Raw genomic sequence first — 18,987 nt, 5'->3', positions numbered from 1 at the left:
GGATGAGCAATGCAAACCAGCATACGCAGCGAATAATGTTGAAAACATGTTTTCCAGTAAAATAATGCTAACGATGCTGAAACTCTCTATACAGTTCACGGCAAGTGCAGCGTTCACTGAGGCATGGAGCAAATATCTATTATGACTCCGAGCGCACCAGAATGCATGGCGCACCAGCGTCAAAAGCATTTCACTGGGGTAGCCTGTGTTCATTTTATAGATCTGCTAAGCTGTACAGGAGCAGTTACATGCCTCTGTAGGAAATCCTGCCCCCCCCTACCGCCTATATGTTGGAAGCCTGAGATTGTGCCATGCTTGACACCAGCATCCATGGAGAGGAAAGGCCGAGAACTGTCACAGCAAGAATAAGCTGAGATCGTGGAAATGAATGGCAAGGCTGTCTGGCCTAATGTCAAAGGTGAGGCAGCCAAGGCCAGTTATTTATTCTCAAAGGCGGTGAAAGTGAGAATCCGAATCATCCCTTGTTAAGGTGCAAAGAAAGAACACCAAGCGTGAAAAGTTTTCTGCAAAATTGACCTAATCGTGGTCTCCTGTCACGTGAGCCAAGGATGGAAATGGAGTTGGGCATGGAGCCTTATGTTCCCAGAGAAAAGAATACTCTGCAAGGACAAGTTCAAAGACAATCTTCATGGCAGAAGGCATGGGTGATGAGAGATGATGGGCTAATTGGGTGGGGAGGTAGTCATGTCCACCTCCTGGCACCTAGGTCTGAGCTTACGTGCTGCTAAGTGAACTGAATGTTCCAGACATGGCACAATTGTGCTAACCATTTGTAGAGGGCTGTATAACTCGGTTCCATATGTTAATATCCCGGCAAAAATATTGCTATCCAAAAATATCGCCATATTTATGCGGCGATATTGAGGCATGCAAACTGCGGGGGACACCCCTAGAAACCCCCATTATTTTAAAATAATATGTGGGGGACACCCCTGCAACCCCTGTTCCCACAAATGATCCCCCCAAAAATATTGCCTCTGGCGTTTCATTCGACCATATATACGACGATATTTTTGGTGGGGATAATATTACCTGATACCATAACGAAGAGCCTTATAGTTTGAAGACCAATGATATACTGTGTACTTAATAGTGTTGAAGATGACGTGTTTTAGAGGTAGGCATAAGTTGTCCACCTGACAGTAGATATCCAATCCAGCCCATATAGAAAGTATACTTGGATGTTCCCCTTGAGCCCATCACAGCCCCCAAGTAGGTTTTTCTCATTTAACACGTAGTGTGATGTCACCTATGACAAATCTTTTGTATTTAAATGTGTTTTTATGTGAAATTCACCAAGAGCTCGAGCGAACGTCCATTGATGTCCGTTGTAACTCCCTGTTTTAGATAATTGTTGACAAAGCAGCAAACTTTGCAAATTTCCTGAGTTGGTTCGATTATTTGGTATCAGTTATTCTGCATCCCCATCCATCGCATGCACGATACCCAAAGGGTTCTACACTCAAAGCCATATAACTTAGCCTTGTAGGGGCTTCTGTGCTGGTCCCAGTAAAGACCAGCCATGAAAGTGGGCAGAGCCACTGCAGGCTTCTACCCAGGCGCTGGATGAGAACAGCCAAGAAGGCGATGACGAGCTTGCTGGTGGCGTCTACCTATCCGCTGGCTGAGTCCAGACTTAGGAGGATGAGTATTGCACAGTCTGCTGTGGACTATGTACTCCAGACACAGGCAGATACCTCCCTCACACCTGGCACATTAGAGTGGTGTGCTACAGAGCAGCCCCTAAGGGAGACCCAATGAAGAGTACACAGAAGGGAGCCTAGGAATTTGCTGGGGGCTTTATCCAAGGAGTTTACCGAGACCAACTCCTGGAAGTTATATTATTGGGGCCTTAACCCAGAGACTGCAGGTGAGTCAGAAGGAAGTCCTGCTGGCATTAATGCAATGATTGGGGGTTGGAGTAGACCATGAGAAAACACTTGCGTACCTTTACTGTTTCAGAAGTGATGCAGGGGACGCCCGGTTCCCATATCCTGGAGACCCTGCTGAAGTTGGTGGTTGGAGTCATGTAAAACCACCAGAACAGGGCTGGTCTCTGTGCTCATCTGCTTGGGAGGGGTCTTGGGAGGGGTGGGGGGGGCAGGGGGGGGGGGTAGGTCTTCAGAGGAGACCAGCATGGCACTGGGCTCAGCACCTTCAGCCTGAATCCAAGGACACGTGAAAAGAGGGAAATGATCGCTGGTAGAGTAGAGAAGTGGGGTGAGCCCCAGATCCCTGGGATATTGTGTAACGTAGAGAAGGGAGCTGCATGTTCTATCCCTGGGAAATTGTTTGTTTGAAAGCGAAGACGTGTACTGGGAGCGTAAGGTATTGCGTTAGGTGCTGCATACCTGAGGCTTGACTTGAAATCAAAGAAGCCTGTTGGGTACCATATAGCTGGGAAATGCTTTGAAAGCAAATGGGTTTCCCTTTTTCCCTTTTGAGTGTTATTTGAAACCTCTTTGGCCTGTAGGCATTAACCCCCCCCCCCCCCCGACCTCTGGTGAGGGCAATAGGACCAGGGTGTCGGTATTATCAGGGGATTGAGCCTTATTGCGGCAGTACAATGATGTTGGGAAATCTGCCATCAATAATCCCTACCATTTCATTATGTATCATTACTTCATTAATCTTTCCCTCATCCCTAACCCAGATGGGCCCTTCTGTTTAGTTGTTTCAAGGTCATTGCCTTGATAGGTGTTCATTTATCCGTGTGTTTTAATAGTTGTTGATCTACTGTTTCTCTGTCCAGACTGCTATGTTGCGCTCATACTGTCAAACCTCTTTAAAATCTTCCAGAAACTTTATCTAGACTAGCTCATACCTCACCACTCCCTTTTGTGATTGCGTCAGGGGGCTTGAACCTTTCGGGGCAGGGGGTTTTGGGGGGGGGTTTAGGGGGAAACGGGAACTCCTACCAGCCTGGGGTAGGAAGCCCACCAGGGCGTATGCCAGATCCAGCCCTTCTCCAGGGGTGGGGTAACAGAGTTGGGAGGGCCCTAGTCTTTGAACCCCCTCTGTGTGCATGAATGTCATGACCAGTACCACTTTCAATCATCCAGTGGCGTGCACCCTCAATTCTGGCCGGAGTTCTTTGTGTCATTTCAGACTACCCGGACCACCACCAGCATGCTTTTTCAGACCAAGTAAACCAGCGGGCTGCTGGAGAAACCAGACAGCTTCCGTATAGACTCTAACAACATGGTGCCTGCCAAAGAATGGAGTCGGTACTCCCTGCAGCCTGAAACGAGCAGAGCACCAACCCACCTTCCAGTAACGACCCTAAATGCCACGTTTGGAAATTGCTGCAAAACAGAAGTGTGCGGCTAAGGTTTTTTTTTTTTTTTTAAACTGCAGCACCCCCTACAAAGGGGGAAAAGACAGTCTCGGATTGGGCCAGTGGAACATGCACCAGTTGTGGGTGGGGAAAAAGTTTAAAGGTCGGACTTGGGAGCCACAGTGTGTACACGATGTGCAGGTGAGGTCAGGAGTGTGGAGGTAGAAGAGACCATGAGGATCAAAGGTGGAGTGGAGCACTGAAACCTTTGTGGAGAAGTTGTCATTGTGTGGGAGAATGGATAGGAGGCCAGGCAAGCAGTGTGTGTGAAGGAGAGTGGTATCTAGTGGAAATAGTGTGTAAGATAGGCGGGGTGTAAGAGGTAGGTGATGAGAGAAGGGAGAGTGTGGAGGGTGATAGGGAAGAGGGGAGTGACTGGTAGAGGGAGGGAGGGAGAGTGAGTGAGTGAGTCAGAGACAAGGGAGTGGCAGGAGTTGAGCCGTTTGGAGGTTAGATGGTAATGGGGGAAGGAAGTAGATGGGAGTAAGAGGAGTGTGAGATGATTAGAGGACAGAAGTGGTATGAGAGATGAGATGTAAGGGAAGGGCCAGGAACAGAGGGAAATCTGAGTGAGAAGGCAGGATCGAGTGAGGTGTGAGTAGGTGGGAAAATACGAGGCTGGAGATGAGGGCGGAAGTAGAAGTAGGTAGGGAATAGACTGTGAAGGGGCGTAAGGAGCAAGGAGGAGAGTGTTGGAGGAAACACCCGCACCACCTTGAGTCATTAAAACAATCGCTGTGGGAACACTGGAATAGTGTATCCTTAGAAAGACCCTAAGGGAGTAAGATAGATGAGGGTTTCACCTTAGTAGAGAGATTATTCTAGACAAGATGATTATTGCTTGTGTTTATTCTTCCTTTCTTATAAATATGCAGTTAAATTGGTATTCAATTTCTGGATTCTTTGTGTAGCATGTTTCCATCCTCTAAGACGTGTAAAGCGAGGCACCCTCCATCCGCCGCGTTCTGCATGTCGGTAAACAAGAAATGGATTTAAGAATTTAACTGCACTTCTCCAATTATAAGTGACCAACTCAACATTAGTTTTAAAAAACACATTGTGGGAACAATCCCATGCAGTTTTATCAGAAAGGAAGAATCACTGTTTGTCACCGCTCTAAGGACATTAACCTTGATAAAGCAGATCTGTTGAAACACTAGGGACATGCAACAATGTTGGTTTAGGGCAGGTCTATAAGAGGATTACTTAAATGACATTTGACCAAATATTCCATGAATGATAAAATGATTTTATTAACAAAAAGATTTATCTGATGTGAAAATAGAAGTGCAGTACAAGGCAATTTTAGTAAACTGTTGCTTTTCTTTATGAATTTAATAAGGGTATTAGATGAAGATACCCATTCCATCACGCTGCAGGACCTGCTTCTTAAAACTTTCGTACATATTGTGAGGACTCACAGGATCTTAGGGGAGCCATTCTCTGTGAGACTAGGGAGGTGAGCCCACTATGCAACCTTCCCCCTAGGGGTGGCGGTCAGCGGGATCTCCCCGGGAGAGACTATCCTTTTGGGGACAAGGACTTATGTTCTGTGAAGGAACTCCCTACCCCCCCTTTCCTATGAACCCCTCAGTCCATCACTGCCTCGGAAGACCCAAGCTGCACAGACCACTGTTTGCTATTGTAATACAACTTCCAATATTAGAACCCGACACAAATCAAGAAGAAGAAAGGAGTAATGCTGATCACTTCAATATAGCAAATAGAGAATACTGTGAAGAGTGGGAACTAAGAGCAGAAGGACCCAGCTGAGATGCATGAAAAGCAAAGGACTTGCATTAGCTGAAGACTGGGAAGTTCGAACCTGGGAGAGAGAAGCCAGTAATCAAAATGAGCTGTCGGAAAACCATAAAGGCCATTTTAGATACTGTAGTGGTGAAATGGCGTACCCGTCATAAAACTGAAGGGTTGCCCAGGGGTGCATCTAAAAAATGTAGACTTTGGTTTTCACTGCCACCAGTCTGTCTGGGCTACATTGAACATTAAATAAATGTCCATAAAGGAAAAAAGAGGAAGGAAGTTTCTTCGACACCACTGTCCATAAGGGGAATCAGTAGTGTCACGCCATAGATGTAATGTAGGACTGTGTCCCTCTGCACATGGTAGCGTTAGGGACTTGCCAGTGTCCCTAATACAAAACAAGTTATGCATGCGAGTGAGGTTAAAAAGACATCGCAAAAATCGGGCCGGGATCACACAAACTGTCGGCAGGCTGGGTTTCCTATAGAAGGAGATGGGAAGTCTGAAAAATGAAGACGCTTTCCTTACACTGCACTGTGAGGAAGTATTAGGAAGGTCTGACAAAATGTTTACCCTGCCATTAGAAAGACGCCCCTGTCCCCTCGTAGGGGGGTAACCTCATTCATTCTTGGTTAGCAGAGTTTCCCTTTGAACATCTCCCGGAGTAGATTTGCTACGACTACGACTTGCATGTGCAGTAGCTTTTCTAGTTGCAATATTAGAATAAGTAGCATTCATAACCTATCCTGTTTTTCTTACTTTATTTCTTAAATAATAAAGTGTGTAGGGCAGGGCAGCTACGAATCCTGGAGGTCTACGGGGACCCCAGACAGGTTTTTGATTTCTGCGCAAATCCCACCATTTCTCATCCACCTTCTTTTTGCAATCATCCTTCTCCTGAACACACACGTTACCCACAAAGGAAACTTCCAGAAAGCATTTGTTTTATTAACATAGAATGAATGACAGAAGAAAAAACAAAAAAGGTCTTTGGAAGTTATGGGCCAATTAATCCAGACCTGCCAGCATCTAAAGAATCTGAACTCTGGATGGATTCCCCTCATGCATTATTCACTCTTATGAGAAAGCACATGGGCCCCTTCCAGGTAGAGCCAGAACACAGGGCTCCAGTACTGAGAAATGTTCCCTTATGCAGATATTGGCCGAGCAGCCCCCCTGAGGCGCAGGCATACTTTTACATAACATTACTGGCTGGATTCAGATGCTAAGCGGAGTCATGCTTTGCTACACAACGTGCTTGGATAGCTGGAAGCCACCATTTCTTTCTTCGGACAAGCTGTTTGCCTTGTTATTAGTACGAAGGTCCTGAAAAAGTACCAGCCATTGCCACCACAAAATGAGATTGGTGTTTTCTATTCTCTTCCTGTTTATGATGTGACATGAACATCGTATCGGAGATACCTACCAATAATCCTAATATTCCATAGTGCCTGTCTACATTATGCACTAAAATACCTGTCAGATCAGCGTCTTGGCAATGCAGCATTACTGACGGCTAATAAGGGAGCCCTTTTGCTCAGCAGACTTAACTTTATTTTGTGGCTGTGACCAACATTGGTTTTCTATGAACATGTCAATCATTTCTTCTTTCCTTTTGTGTTTAAACTTCGGCTCTGCTGTGTCAGAGCAAATATGAATGCAGTGATTGTGACTTTTTTTTTAAAATAAAAAAGAAATCATGCTGCCTAATTGCACACTGGCTGTATTTCAAAATAGAATATTTCTACTAAAGTGTGTCCTGAATCCGGCTCATGCAGTGAGATTGCAGGTGTAGGATTAATATAAAGGTACTCCTACTAGAGGCTTAATATTACAGGTCATTATTTCCTTATTCAGTAACATGGCTGGCTTCTTAGCATGACATTGCCACCTTGATTATATATTTTTGTCCTCGGTATAATAAGTTCAATTGAAGTATTGGTAAAGCAAGAGGTTCACCATCTATTCACATATCCAAAGCTCTTACAGATCTGTTTCATGTGTGTTTGCCAAAATCGGAACTTGCTTTATTATATAATTTAGCTGAGAGGGTTAAAATGCTGAGTCTTTCCCGCAGGGTTTAGAACCCATGACTATCAGCAAGGATACTGCAGACAACTGAATAGTCTCCGTGACTTACAAATAATATAGGTACAGCAGCTCCACTGTGGTGTCAAGCATGTATTGTATCATTACATTTGCAAACGTTATTCATTCTATTTGCATCTTAAAGGAGTTCATCATGTAGGAACATTTTCTGTGCCTTTTAGGATGAAGGAGGGACCTGCAAGCTTAGGGAGACTAGTTTGGTGTTGCTTTGGTTTTCTCTGACCTTCCATGGGACACCACTAAATGCAACGATATGTACCTCTATGCAGGATGAGAAATGATGCAAATGTTTATCTGCTTTCAGGCACCAGCTGCGTTCGGCCTGGTCTCCTTCCTCATGCATGCTGGACTGGAGCGCAACCGGATTAGGAAGCACCTGCTGGTCTTCGCTTTGGCTGCACCGGCCCTGTCCATGTTGACCTACCTCGGCCTGAGCAAGGTAAAGCTGACCGGGATGTTCGATGGCTGGTGTGGGATGTAACCTCTGCTTTAAAACTGATTTCTGAATGTTACCACGGTAGTCATTTGGAAAATTAAACGAGGTTAATAACGTAGTGCCTTTTACCCGATCACACCTGATGGGTTTACAGCCGTGAATCCCAGTTTTTACCTGTTTTACCTCTGGTAAGTTTTCCTAGTTGTAGTTTCCCTGAAGGCGCACCTCTATCAGGGGCGCAGCACAGCAGAGCGCAAGGGACACACCCACACAGGAATATCATGTAACGTGAACTGCCTTATTCGAGCCTCTTGCAACTTCACAGTAACTTTGCTCATGTGACCATTCCACCCTCCTGGGCTCCGGTCACCTGACTCGGAGGCCCGGACGATGCTAGACGCTATACTAGTGTTCTTTTTTTCAAGATGCCTCTAGGCAGAATAAAGAAGATGTTCATTGTTAGGCAAGATTGTATGCAGTACCCTTTGGGTGCACTACAATAACCTTGACCTCCTGACAATAGGGACCCACCCTTTGGTATAAGTCTGAACTACACAGGTTGATCATGTGGTTGAGCAGCTAGGCTCATCTCAAGAGGGGTCAATGTGAGCAGTAATGTGACAAGAGTTTCACAATATAGTTATCCAAATAAACACTTACACTCAAGGTTTCTTGATAAATATTTATTAATTTATTTCAGTCAGTTATATAAGCCTTCTTCAGAAAGGGAGCAAAACATGTAACACTTAAATATACTTCAAAACACACTCTTAGTTTCTCTAAATCAGTGGACAACCCATGGGGGAGGGCGCACACACTTCCTACACCCGCAGGTGATTTAGAGCTAGGACACTATGGACATTGATTTGTCCCTAGTATATTTAGAGCAATACTGAGTTAGGTGAAAAAGGTAGAATAGAGGAATAAAACAAAAGTTAAAAAAATAACTCATAAACGGGCACCTACCAAAGCACAAAGTCAGAGGTAAAGGGGACTCTCGCAGGGAGCCAGGACAGCCAATGCTAATTGCACAATGTCAAGGGGAGCTGAAGATCTTCTTTGCAGGTAGGTAAAACGTCTTGCACAATGTTTGTAGAAAATAGAACACTTGAAGGGCCACAAGCTGGGAGGCTTGTGAAGGGCACATTTTTAGCAACTCCGCAAGGTAACCAAGACGGGTCTCAACTGAGCAAGTAAGGCTACACAACAAGAGGTAAGTTCTTACACTTTACAGTACCTCTGTTTAGAAGAAAAAGTTCCAGCTGGCTTCTGTTCCTGTGCAGCTCTGCAGATTCTGTTGTTCCTGGGCCTCCGTCGTGGGGACAAGAGGGTCTGGGGACTCTTACTTTGCAATGGGATGGTCAGCGGCAGCAATGGGCAAACTTCAATTCAGCGGTCCTTCAGTGTTTCAGCTCCTTGCGTCTGGCAGCAAATAGCAACACTGCGGTTTTTGGATACCACTTCAGACTTTCCTTTCTTCTGGGGTCCAGCACTCTGTTGAGGTGGCTCAGGCTTGGTCAGTTCTGCATCAGGGAAGTCCGGAGGATCTTCCTAGCGCTCAGGTCCGACTTAAAAGCAACGCACACAATCTGGTGTTCTTCTCCATGGCTCTTCGGGTCCAGCAGCAACTGCAGTGGAAATGCAACCAGCTTTGAGAGGATGTCCAGACGGGCTTACTTTGGAGTTGATTGGTCCCACCAACTGAAAGGGAGAAGTCCTCCTTGCAGGGCTTCTCTAGTTGAGGCGAATTCAGAGCTTCAGCAAAGCAGCAGGGCTTCACCGGGCAAGAGGCGGGCTTCACTCGTGAATCCCAGCAAAGACAAAACAAACCAAGAGACCAAACCTGGTTTGGCGCGCAGAGTAACTCTCAAGAAGGACCTTTCCAGGAGAAAATGGCAAAAAAAGACCGGGGGCATTTTGACGAAATAGGCACCCATGGGTGCCTCAACATCGCTGCAAACGCAGCATACAGTGAAAACACACAATGGTAGTAAAAAGTAAACCACTGCCACCAGCCATTAACTGTAGGAAGAGTAACATAAAAAATGTTTCATTACAAACTAGACAAAGGCGAATACTAATTAACCCCTCCAGCACCCTATGGTAAGATAGTGTGTGCTGGGTCTTAGAAAGTTACAAATTGTAAGTAAAGTCAATTTCACTTCACTGCTCTTGGAAATAGTAGTTTTACCAAGAGAAGGTATTTAAACCTTTGGGAAATCCAGGAGACTTCCCTGTGCCACTGCACTGAAGTTGCTGTGTGCCACAATGTAAAGATGATGCCTATGGAGTTTGTCAGACTCTAAAGTCAAAAAGAAACACAGAGAATAAATAACATTAAAATTATAAGATGGTGATAAAAAGCCCTAAAGTCCAGCAAAAGAGCTGGGGGTCTCTAAGGTATAAGGGAATTGGCACATTTCTGAGAATTCTCCGTAACATTAGTGTATAAAGTTATACACCACGCAACACCCCCTCTCCTTGACCTGCAAGGGATAGTCTAGATGTGCCGGCCCCTAATGGTGGTATTGCTATTCTACAAAAAAAAAAGAGTATTACATTCGTTTTTTCAATGGTTATCAAGTCCTTAACGTCGTCCATAGGTCGATGTCCTTACTGCAAAAATATCAAATAATGAGCGTTTGATAGAAATCTGTTAACACTGTAGAGCTCAAATGGGTGTTGTTGATCCACTGGGCATAAAGTGAACCGACGTGTGAACCTCCCTGTTTATTTTTAATGAACAGAATGTCCTTCTGCAAATAGCTTGCTGGCTTACACAGCCAGGCCTGAAAGTGAGAAATGTATTTTATTGGTAGCCAAGGCCTCCGCTTGAAAGGGATTCTGGTGAATAGTCCAAGGATGATGCAAGGCGATGGCTTTTCTGGTGTGGACGCGGACGTCCATTTTGGAAGTGGGCTTTAATGCATGCACTGAGAAAAGCTCAGGTTATTGGCACTTTAAGTAAATTATTGTAGAAATGCGTGCATTGCCAACAAGTGGGCCTGAAATTAGTATTTGTATTGCTTGGTCTGTCGAGGCTGTGTCCAAAATTTGACCCAGTCATCTGTTTAATTTTCCTGGTCAATTCTCTACATTTTATTTACAATATACTTACAGCCAAAATCGGCTTTGTGTATAAACGCATCACATCAATTTATCGCACAATAAAATTACAATATTTGTAACCGCACTTAAAAAACAATAAATATCAGTATGAGTTCATAGGAGGATCAACATACCTTCATCAATATAAAATCCCCTGCAAAAAGTAACGTAAAATGTCCATACATACATACATTATAAAATGTGACCATCTGATACATAACATTTACATCATTCCCTCCCATTAAAATCTGCCAAACAAATAGTAGGTTCATAGCAAATCATCCTATTCTACGATTTCATAATTTTGTGTTGAATGTTTTCCAGGCTAGCACATATAAACATTGTGTTTTGTGGTTTCAATGTCGGCCTCCCGACATAGCTTACACATCTCTATATTGTATGGTTAGCTGGCTAGCCTGTTTCCATCTGGAAAATGCTTGTCCTAAAATCTTACACCTCAGTAAAGTGCTAGATTTTGTGATGTAAAGGTTCTGTAAAATATGCTGGCTGCCACGCCTTTCACTGTGACAGCCAATGCTCACCTCAAAGAATATGGTCTACAGGCATTGCGTGACAACACCTAATTTGTTTCCAAAGCCAGCATTGCCATACAAAATCATGTTAGGCTTTTAATACGTCCTTTTGGAGACTGTTTCAAAAACTTGCAATCTCACCGCCCCTTTGAGCCTTAACGCGGAGATCACCCAAACCTCTTTTAGCAAGCAAGTTCTTTTATCCCATTCTGTGTATTGGTTGCAGTCTGTTTGGCTTCTGCCCTGTTGCTGGTGCCCTGCTTTTCATATTCATTTTTAACTTTCAATACAATTTCCTTTTGAAAGTGTTAGAATACCCTATCCACCTACCCAAGTGGGTCACAAAACAATGTTCAGAATAAAAAAAAATTGAACAAATAGCCTTTTAAGAACCACATTTTAAAGGTGACACCAAATCTGAATAGATGGGGCTAGCAACAAGTTGGGAAAGTGACTGTTGGTGCATTGTGTTTTAAAGAAGCGGACAGCATTCCAAATCTCTGGCGCATCTCTTGAAAATGTGTTTTCCCCCAACCCTCCTCCAACATCGTTTGACACCCCCTATGCATTGTCACCTAGATGGACCTTGTCAAGAGATTTTCTCAGAACGAACACTGGAGTGAGTAGACCTGCAGGGGCTTGTCACATTTTGGGTTAGCCAAACTCTTTAGGTAGCTTAGGCTCAGCAGTAAGACTTCGATTTAGGAGTTCAAGGGTTTGGGCTCAGTTACAGTTAACATCAAATAAAGTTAACATGTAATTGAATGTCCACGGAGATGTATACAGAAGTAATGTTTATTAAAAAACCCATGCTTTAAAAGTAAACCTCCCCTTACTTCTGAGTGAAAACTGCACTATACATTTTTGGGGCTTGTTAATATGTTTAGGTTCACATACTATGCCTATCCTGCCATCTAAGCATAGTATATGATTTTGAAATGGGTACAGATAGCAAAAAGACTTTTACTAAGAAAGGAACATTTGCTATTTATACGCACAGTGAAATTAAGTGTAACAAAACCATATAGGAAAGTTCTTTATACTTTTACTATTGGGTTTACGCATAAACCTTGAGTTAACGGGTTTCCCCCAATTTGATGGTGCAACTCCCGATTCTTAAAAACTCTGCAGTCCCTGGGAAGGAATAGGAGACCAGAACTCCACTGCCCATAGTCTGGTAAGGGTAGTTGCCGGGATATGACTTTACTCTTGTTGAATCCCTATGGCAACAGATGAGATTAAATGGTGTTATACAACCACCACCAAACTCCTAATTATGGAAACCAACACCCATGTACATAGGGGACAACTACTCATGCCTTTGGAACAGTTTCAGGAGTTCCGGGGTTGCTGGTGGAGTTGTTGTTTTTGATGTCTGGCTTGATTCCGGGCTAGCGGAAGTTTGGTCTTTCACAAGACAAACTGACCCCAATAACACTTTGGGCACAATGAATTGCTTTGGTTGGCCCGCATAGGGTCAGCTAGGCTCCAGGGCTATAGAACACAAGCTCCAGGTAGATCCCACACATTGGAGAGCAACAAGCAACCAGGTTAGAGTTCTGCAAGGAAAGGATCTGCAGAGTTGTTTTCTGCCTCCAAGTGAAGGTGTCTAGGCAGCAGCAGCAGCGTATCCTCCGAGCATGGTCCATGCCCTGGAGAGTTCCAGCAGCACTTCCGAGGTCTAGAAAGGAGCAAGATGGCTGTACAAAACTTCAGAATGATTAGGCCCTCCGGTCTAGGGGCAGGAGGTGCCAGATGAGGGTTTCCTTGTTGCAAAAAGATGATCCAGGGGTAGTCCAGTGGTATTATCCAATGTGTTTGAATTTAATTGATCATAATGTAAATCTGTCCGAATTCGGCCAGTACCATTTGATCGAATACATTTGAACAAATTTGGTAATCAATACCGAACATGGGTTGCAGGGGTGTACACCCCCCCCACCCCCCCTCCCCCAGCCCCTCCCCTCCCCCTATGTTCGGTAGTGATTGTCTTTGGGGGTGGCGGGGGTGTCGCATGCTTACTGAAGACTGCAGACCGGGGACGTGAAAAAAGAGAAAAGCAGACCCTGCAGCGTTGGATTCGACCTACATAAGAGGGACCGAACTGATGCTGCAGGGCCAGAAGGAAACTGAGAAGCAAAAGGTAAGGGGGCGGGCGGTGGGGGATTCTGCCACGGTCTGCCACGGTCAAATCGCATACATCCAGTCCAGTGTATAGTTTTGGCATTGATTGTCCGCAACTCCAGTCCTCCGGCATTCCTTCATGGTGTCTTCAGTCTACAGATCTTGGTTCCAATGGGCAACTTCAGAATGGCTCCCGACCCGCTGCTTATTTCCTAAATCCAGGCTGCTAAAGTTCCCAGCCCTCCAATGGTAATGATGTGCACTGTTCAAACAGGCAGAGGCTGTCAAATCTTGGGCAACTGTCTGTCCAACATCTGCCCAGCAACAGACACCCTCTGGCTGCAATGTGGATTTTGACCAGACAGTCCGAAAATCCTGTTTCAGGTAGTCCAGAAACCGAGCACTGACCTGGTCCATTATTGGTCTCTAAAGAAGTACCAAATAATGCCATTTCTGTCTGAAAAAAGCAAGGTGGCACAAAGGCCCTAAGGTCCGATAACCCAAGAGTTGAAAAGAAATGAGCACCTGTTCCACAAGCCCATACCATAGTGGGAGTCCATCCTTTCCCTGACTTCAGCACAGTACTTAGAGCTAGAAATAGATTTTCTTTCATTGTTGGCTTTTTCCTCCAAAGCACCACCCAACAGAGAAAGGAAAAGTTGTGTTCAGTAGGACACAAAGTTTCCACCTTAGCAGCATACCACATTTAAAATTGCAGCTTCTATAGTTTTGACTGCAGGAAACTGGATGAAATGCAGGACATCATTATTCTATTGCCAGAGACGAAAGCTCAATCCAATTGGGAAGAAGGCCAGTTTACGTAAAACATTACGATTATTGCAAGTCTTCATACAGCAGAAACAGCTGGTAGACTGGCATCAGCAGTGTTGGATATAAAGAGACATTCGTGGCAAGGGGTTTCGGATAGCGACCCAAAAACACATGCCAAAAAAACTGATTTGCCATTTGATGGCCAACATTTTTTGTTTGGTGAGACCATGGATGATAAACTAGACAAAACCAAAGAAGAAAATGAAACTGGAAGATCAAAGGGGGGCTGACTATGATGTCAACCCAATAAAGACGACAAAGATCTCAAGGTTCACAACATGAGATCATTTAATCAATCCTTTGATGACACTGGGTGGCACTGGGGTACATTATCGTTTGGTTCCATGTGAATTTGCCAACAATTGTATTCCTCAGGTAAAAATGCCTCCGCTGGAATTTCGGGTTTATTTTTGTTGACAGGCGATAGTATGCCTTTACACCACCTTAGCACCCCACCCTTCCTCACAACCCCCACCACTATTTAATTTAATTGTGTTTTTTTACTTTATAACCCGCCTAATACCGTAACAGTTTGGTTTTGAAGCATCGATACGGGATTCGAACCTCTGTTGCTCTGCGTGGTCTTGCTTCCAAGACCAGCGCTTTGCCCCTGTGCTATCCTCCGTTCACTATCCTCTTTCTATATCCCTCCCTTTCTCCACCATGTATAGTGGATTAGATTTTGAAGTGAAGTATTTTACGCCCCATTTTATATTGGGGAGTACAATTATTTTTAGGGATACAAAAATGAGGTCTCACTTTCAATGGGGCTATTTATTTAGGCGGGTAAATATATATTTACTCAAACAGTTTTTCTTTTGTGTGTAATGTGTGCACATTGGGAAAAAACCTAGAAACCTAGTTCCTTTTCAGATCGGGAACTAACATTGGCACTCGTCCCTGTGGCACTTTTCTGCTGGTATCCCTGATTGAACATATTCTTAGAGTTGTGTGGGTGGAAGAAGGGAGCAGGCCGGTGACTGGTATGGGTCTTTTTTTTCCTACCTATTAATTGGTGGTACTTCTGATCCCTGGTTCTTTTTTCTTGGGAGTATTTGCCTGTTTTGTTGGGAGTGAAATTAGCTGGTATGGTAGATAAAGGTAGATTGAGGGTTAACTGGGATGGTGCTAGCAGCGTGTTGGGATGTTTTTTCTAAATCCCAACAAAGGCCTTCATAAAACCATACAACCTAGGCAATACAGAATCTCCAACTCTTAGTATAAGTCTGTACCACCTGAGATGGGGTAGCAAGGCCAGAGCAGCAAGGCTACTCTTGGGAGGCAGAGAGGGCCGTAGCTCAGAAAAAAGAAATTGTAGCATACATATGGTTCAAAGAAACACTGATACACAAAGTATTGTATACAAAATGGTTTATTTTAAATACAGCATGCAAGATGAATCGTGGAAGGAAGTACTATTCACATAAATTATAAATGCATATAAAAAACCACTGCAGTGCCTATGGTAGACAAACCAAGGTATAACATTATTTAGAGGAGCATTAAGCAAGTTCAGATGAGTCAACCCTAAGGTTCTACATTCAGGATAGCAATCTGTTATTCTCGGGGAATAAGACCAGGTCAGTTACTTTTAGATTACAGTAAGTAATACAAGGCTAGTAGCCCCTACTAGTCAGATCATACAGTGTTATTCAATTGCAGAATCACTTAATAAACCAACCCTGTTAGTCAAGTCTATCTTGCAACATGTGCAACTTTCTTCCTTCCTGAAAGGATACAGTTACACCACCTGCATTACTTTTAAGAACGCAGTTCAGAGCTGGTAAAGTAACTCCTACTTTCTGGAGGGGCCTTAAGCTAATCAATAAGTATGGACACTCAGTAACGATTTTAGAATGCACTAAGCAATTCAGGGAAGGCAAAAGCCAAGCAGTTTAAGAAAGTCTCCATGTATTTCCAGCTAGTATCAACCTATTGGTGCAGAACTACCTGCTACCTAATGGGTAGTTAGACCAGTATACTTTTCAGAAGTGTACAAAACCGTTTCTAAGGTAAGTATTTTGACTATTTTAGAACTGCTCTAAAGCTGTTCTAGGAAAGCATAACTCAATTATACACTTTTAAGAAAGGCACAATGTATTTCAAAGTAAGAAAGGAACCTATTTTATTATTTTTTTTTAATTGGGCTTTATTTGGTTTATTAGTTACAAACCTTTTGCCTAAGTTACAGCTAGAATCACACTATTCCAGTTAAATGTACTGTCACATCCTTTACAGTTCAAATAAATGTATACAACAGAAAAGCATGGCAAAGAAAGGACATCTACAAGCAGCAACATTTTTGAGAAGAAGTGCAAGTAATAGAGACAACCTCATAGGATGCTCCAGCCCACACACAAGCTCGTGTAATTTGCTGAACAGTACTCTGTTAATGTTATTATACAGTCAAGCGTAGAGTGTATTCAGTTTATGGTGGGTTTGTTTTGTAATCGTCAATTTTCTTGAATATTGCCTGCAAAGTTTCACCAGCGCTAATGAAGTGCGTACACATTGGCCTCTGAGTAAAAGTAATCACCAGTCCTCTGTCGTTCTGCCAACGTAATTGGAAGTAATCTCAGTCGTTAGTCGGACTCTGATAGAAACTATAGGACAATGTAAAACCATGTTTTAGTGATTCTTCTGTCTCTCGTATATGACATAATCTGCATGGTGAAGTAGCGTTCGATCTTGATTTGACAATATCGCCAGTTGGGAAAAGATTCAGACAAAATCTTAAATCATCTCTAAATAGAGCATTTGGAAAGATTGCCAGTTATTTTGGAATTGTGTTTAGTTTTCGACTTTCATGAAAGGGTGTTCGATATATCGTGTTAACTTCTGTCTGTCACTTTGTGTGTTAATCCAGTCTCTTATATAAAAGTTTCTTTTTCATTTCATCTGGATTTTCGCAAAGTGATTTGTCTGTTTCGTTCAGATCTTTGTGGACTTCTTGGCATATGGTTTGCCATTCTTGTGTTGTCGGCTCATGGTTTTTGGTTAAAGCCTCATTAATGAATGTAAAACTACTTTTTTTTGGTGGATCCATGCATTTTCGATAGGGGGCTTAAGTTTTCATGTGACAATTGCTTTGAGGGACGTTGGGCCAAGATCCATTCATAGAGCTTGAATTGGTGTTCCAAGTGGGATTCGAAGCACACGTTTCCAAAAAAGCCCTTCACAAATCGTCCAATTTTGGCTATTGAAAGTGAAAACAGTTTTGGCACCGTATGAGGGAGAATTCGCTGTAGCGTTTCAAAAGGACTCTGCTTTGGCTGGCCAAATTTATTGATTTTTCTTTTAAAATGTCGACTCTTGGTATGTCGCTTGAGGTTGTGTTCAGGCAGACTCCCAGATAAGTGAACGCAATTGCTTGCAGAATTTCTTCACTGTTGATTGATCTGGTATTACTGTTTTTCCTCGAGCAAATACATTTTTCGCCAAAAGTCATCACTCTTGATTTTTGTTGGATTTATTTTTAACCCATTAGTTTGAATGTATTGATGGAATGTATTCAGTTGACGTTGCAGACCTATCAGCATTTGATCTATTAGAACAATGTCTTCTGCATACAAGAGGCGGTTTAGTGTTGTACTGACAATTTTAGGTGTAAAGCATATGATGTCAGAGAATATTTGCTCGATATCTTTTATGAACAAGTTGAACAATTCAGCCACAAGGGGACAACCTTGTTTTAACCCTTTATTTGTTGCAATCGATTTAGTCGGAGTCCCTTGGTGGTCTAGACGTATCTGAATCGTAGATCTTTTTCCCTTTGATACGTTGCGTCTGGTCCTTCAGGATGTTCAATCTGAGAAGATTTAGGACTGTGCTACGCCTTTCACAAAACTGCTTTGCCATATGTTGCAGTGATTTGCTTCAATACTCCATAAATTCAATGATTTACTGACAAAGAAGGCAAATATCTTCCCCACCACATCAAGCAATGCATTGGGTCGATAGTTGGATGGTATAGATCTGTACCTTTTTAAAAATCGGAATGATGTCTTTTTTCCAAGATGGAGGAATTTCTTCTTCTTTAAGTATTATCAGAAATAATGTTTAAGGTTGCAGTCCATTCTTTGACATTGTCTTTCAAGAGAGCATTTTTCAGACCATAAGGGCTGCAGTGCGTGATTTATTCAAATTGTTTGTTGTACAGTTAGATGGTCAATATGAAATATATCCTAATCACTGCAAATCTCTTTGCAATCACATTGCTGCTGTGAGGTCTGATCAAAACATTTTGAAAGATGTGTAATCCATGCTGTTGATGAAATTGGTTTTATTTGTAGAGCATTTTGGAGGGTATTAAGGTTATTGATCAGTGACCATATTTGGGAAGAGTGTTTATTCCCGACAAGATTTAACATTTGTTCTGCGTCGTTGAGGATTATTTCTCTCATATGTTCGTTCCTCCAGTTGAGAAATATTTGTTTGATTTTTTTTTTCTTTTTTTTTTTTTTTTAACCAGGACTTTGCAACGTAGCAAGTCTCCCTTTGTTAAAGCATGTATTTCCTGATTTACTTTTCTTTTATGATCTGCTATTACATGACCATAACAGTGTTTGTGCTTGTGTTTTGGTTTATTGGAGGTGTCATTTTTTATTTTAAAAAAGTGCAACAGCGCTGTGAAGGCAGATAAGTCAACTGATAGAAGAGGCAAACTATCTGAAATTAACATTTTTATTCTCGTTTGAAAGTTATTTCATTTAGCAGAGGAAACCCAT

The 18,987-nt window shown here is 43.0% G+C and overlaps 1 protein-coding gene across 1 annotated transcript in view; it reads left to right on the top strand.

The window, feature by feature from the left end:
• The window catches only part of SLC39A9 (solute carrier family 39 member 9), a 304,084-nt gene that overhangs the window by 243,732 nt on the left and 41,365 nt on the right, over window positions 1-18,987 (top strand). The window contains exon 6 of the mRNA XM_069638583.1: window positions 7,533-7,667. Within this exon, the coding sequence (XP_069494684.1) occupies window positions 7,533-7,667 (135 nt within the window). The remainder of the gene's footprint in view (window positions 1-7,532; window positions 7,668-18,987) is intronic.

Source organism: Ambystoma mexicanum, chromosome 14 (genome assembly GCF_040938575.1).
Source record: "Ambystoma mexicanum isolate Mex_15411 chromosome 14, UKY_AmexF1_1, whole genome shotgun sequence".
Taxonomy (NCBI): domain Eukaryota; kingdom Metazoa; phylum Chordata; class Amphibia; order Caudata; family Ambystomatidae; genus Ambystoma; species Ambystoma mexicanum.
Note: the sequence above shows the minus strand (reverse complement) of the source record. Positions and strands in the feature narration are given on the sequence as shown.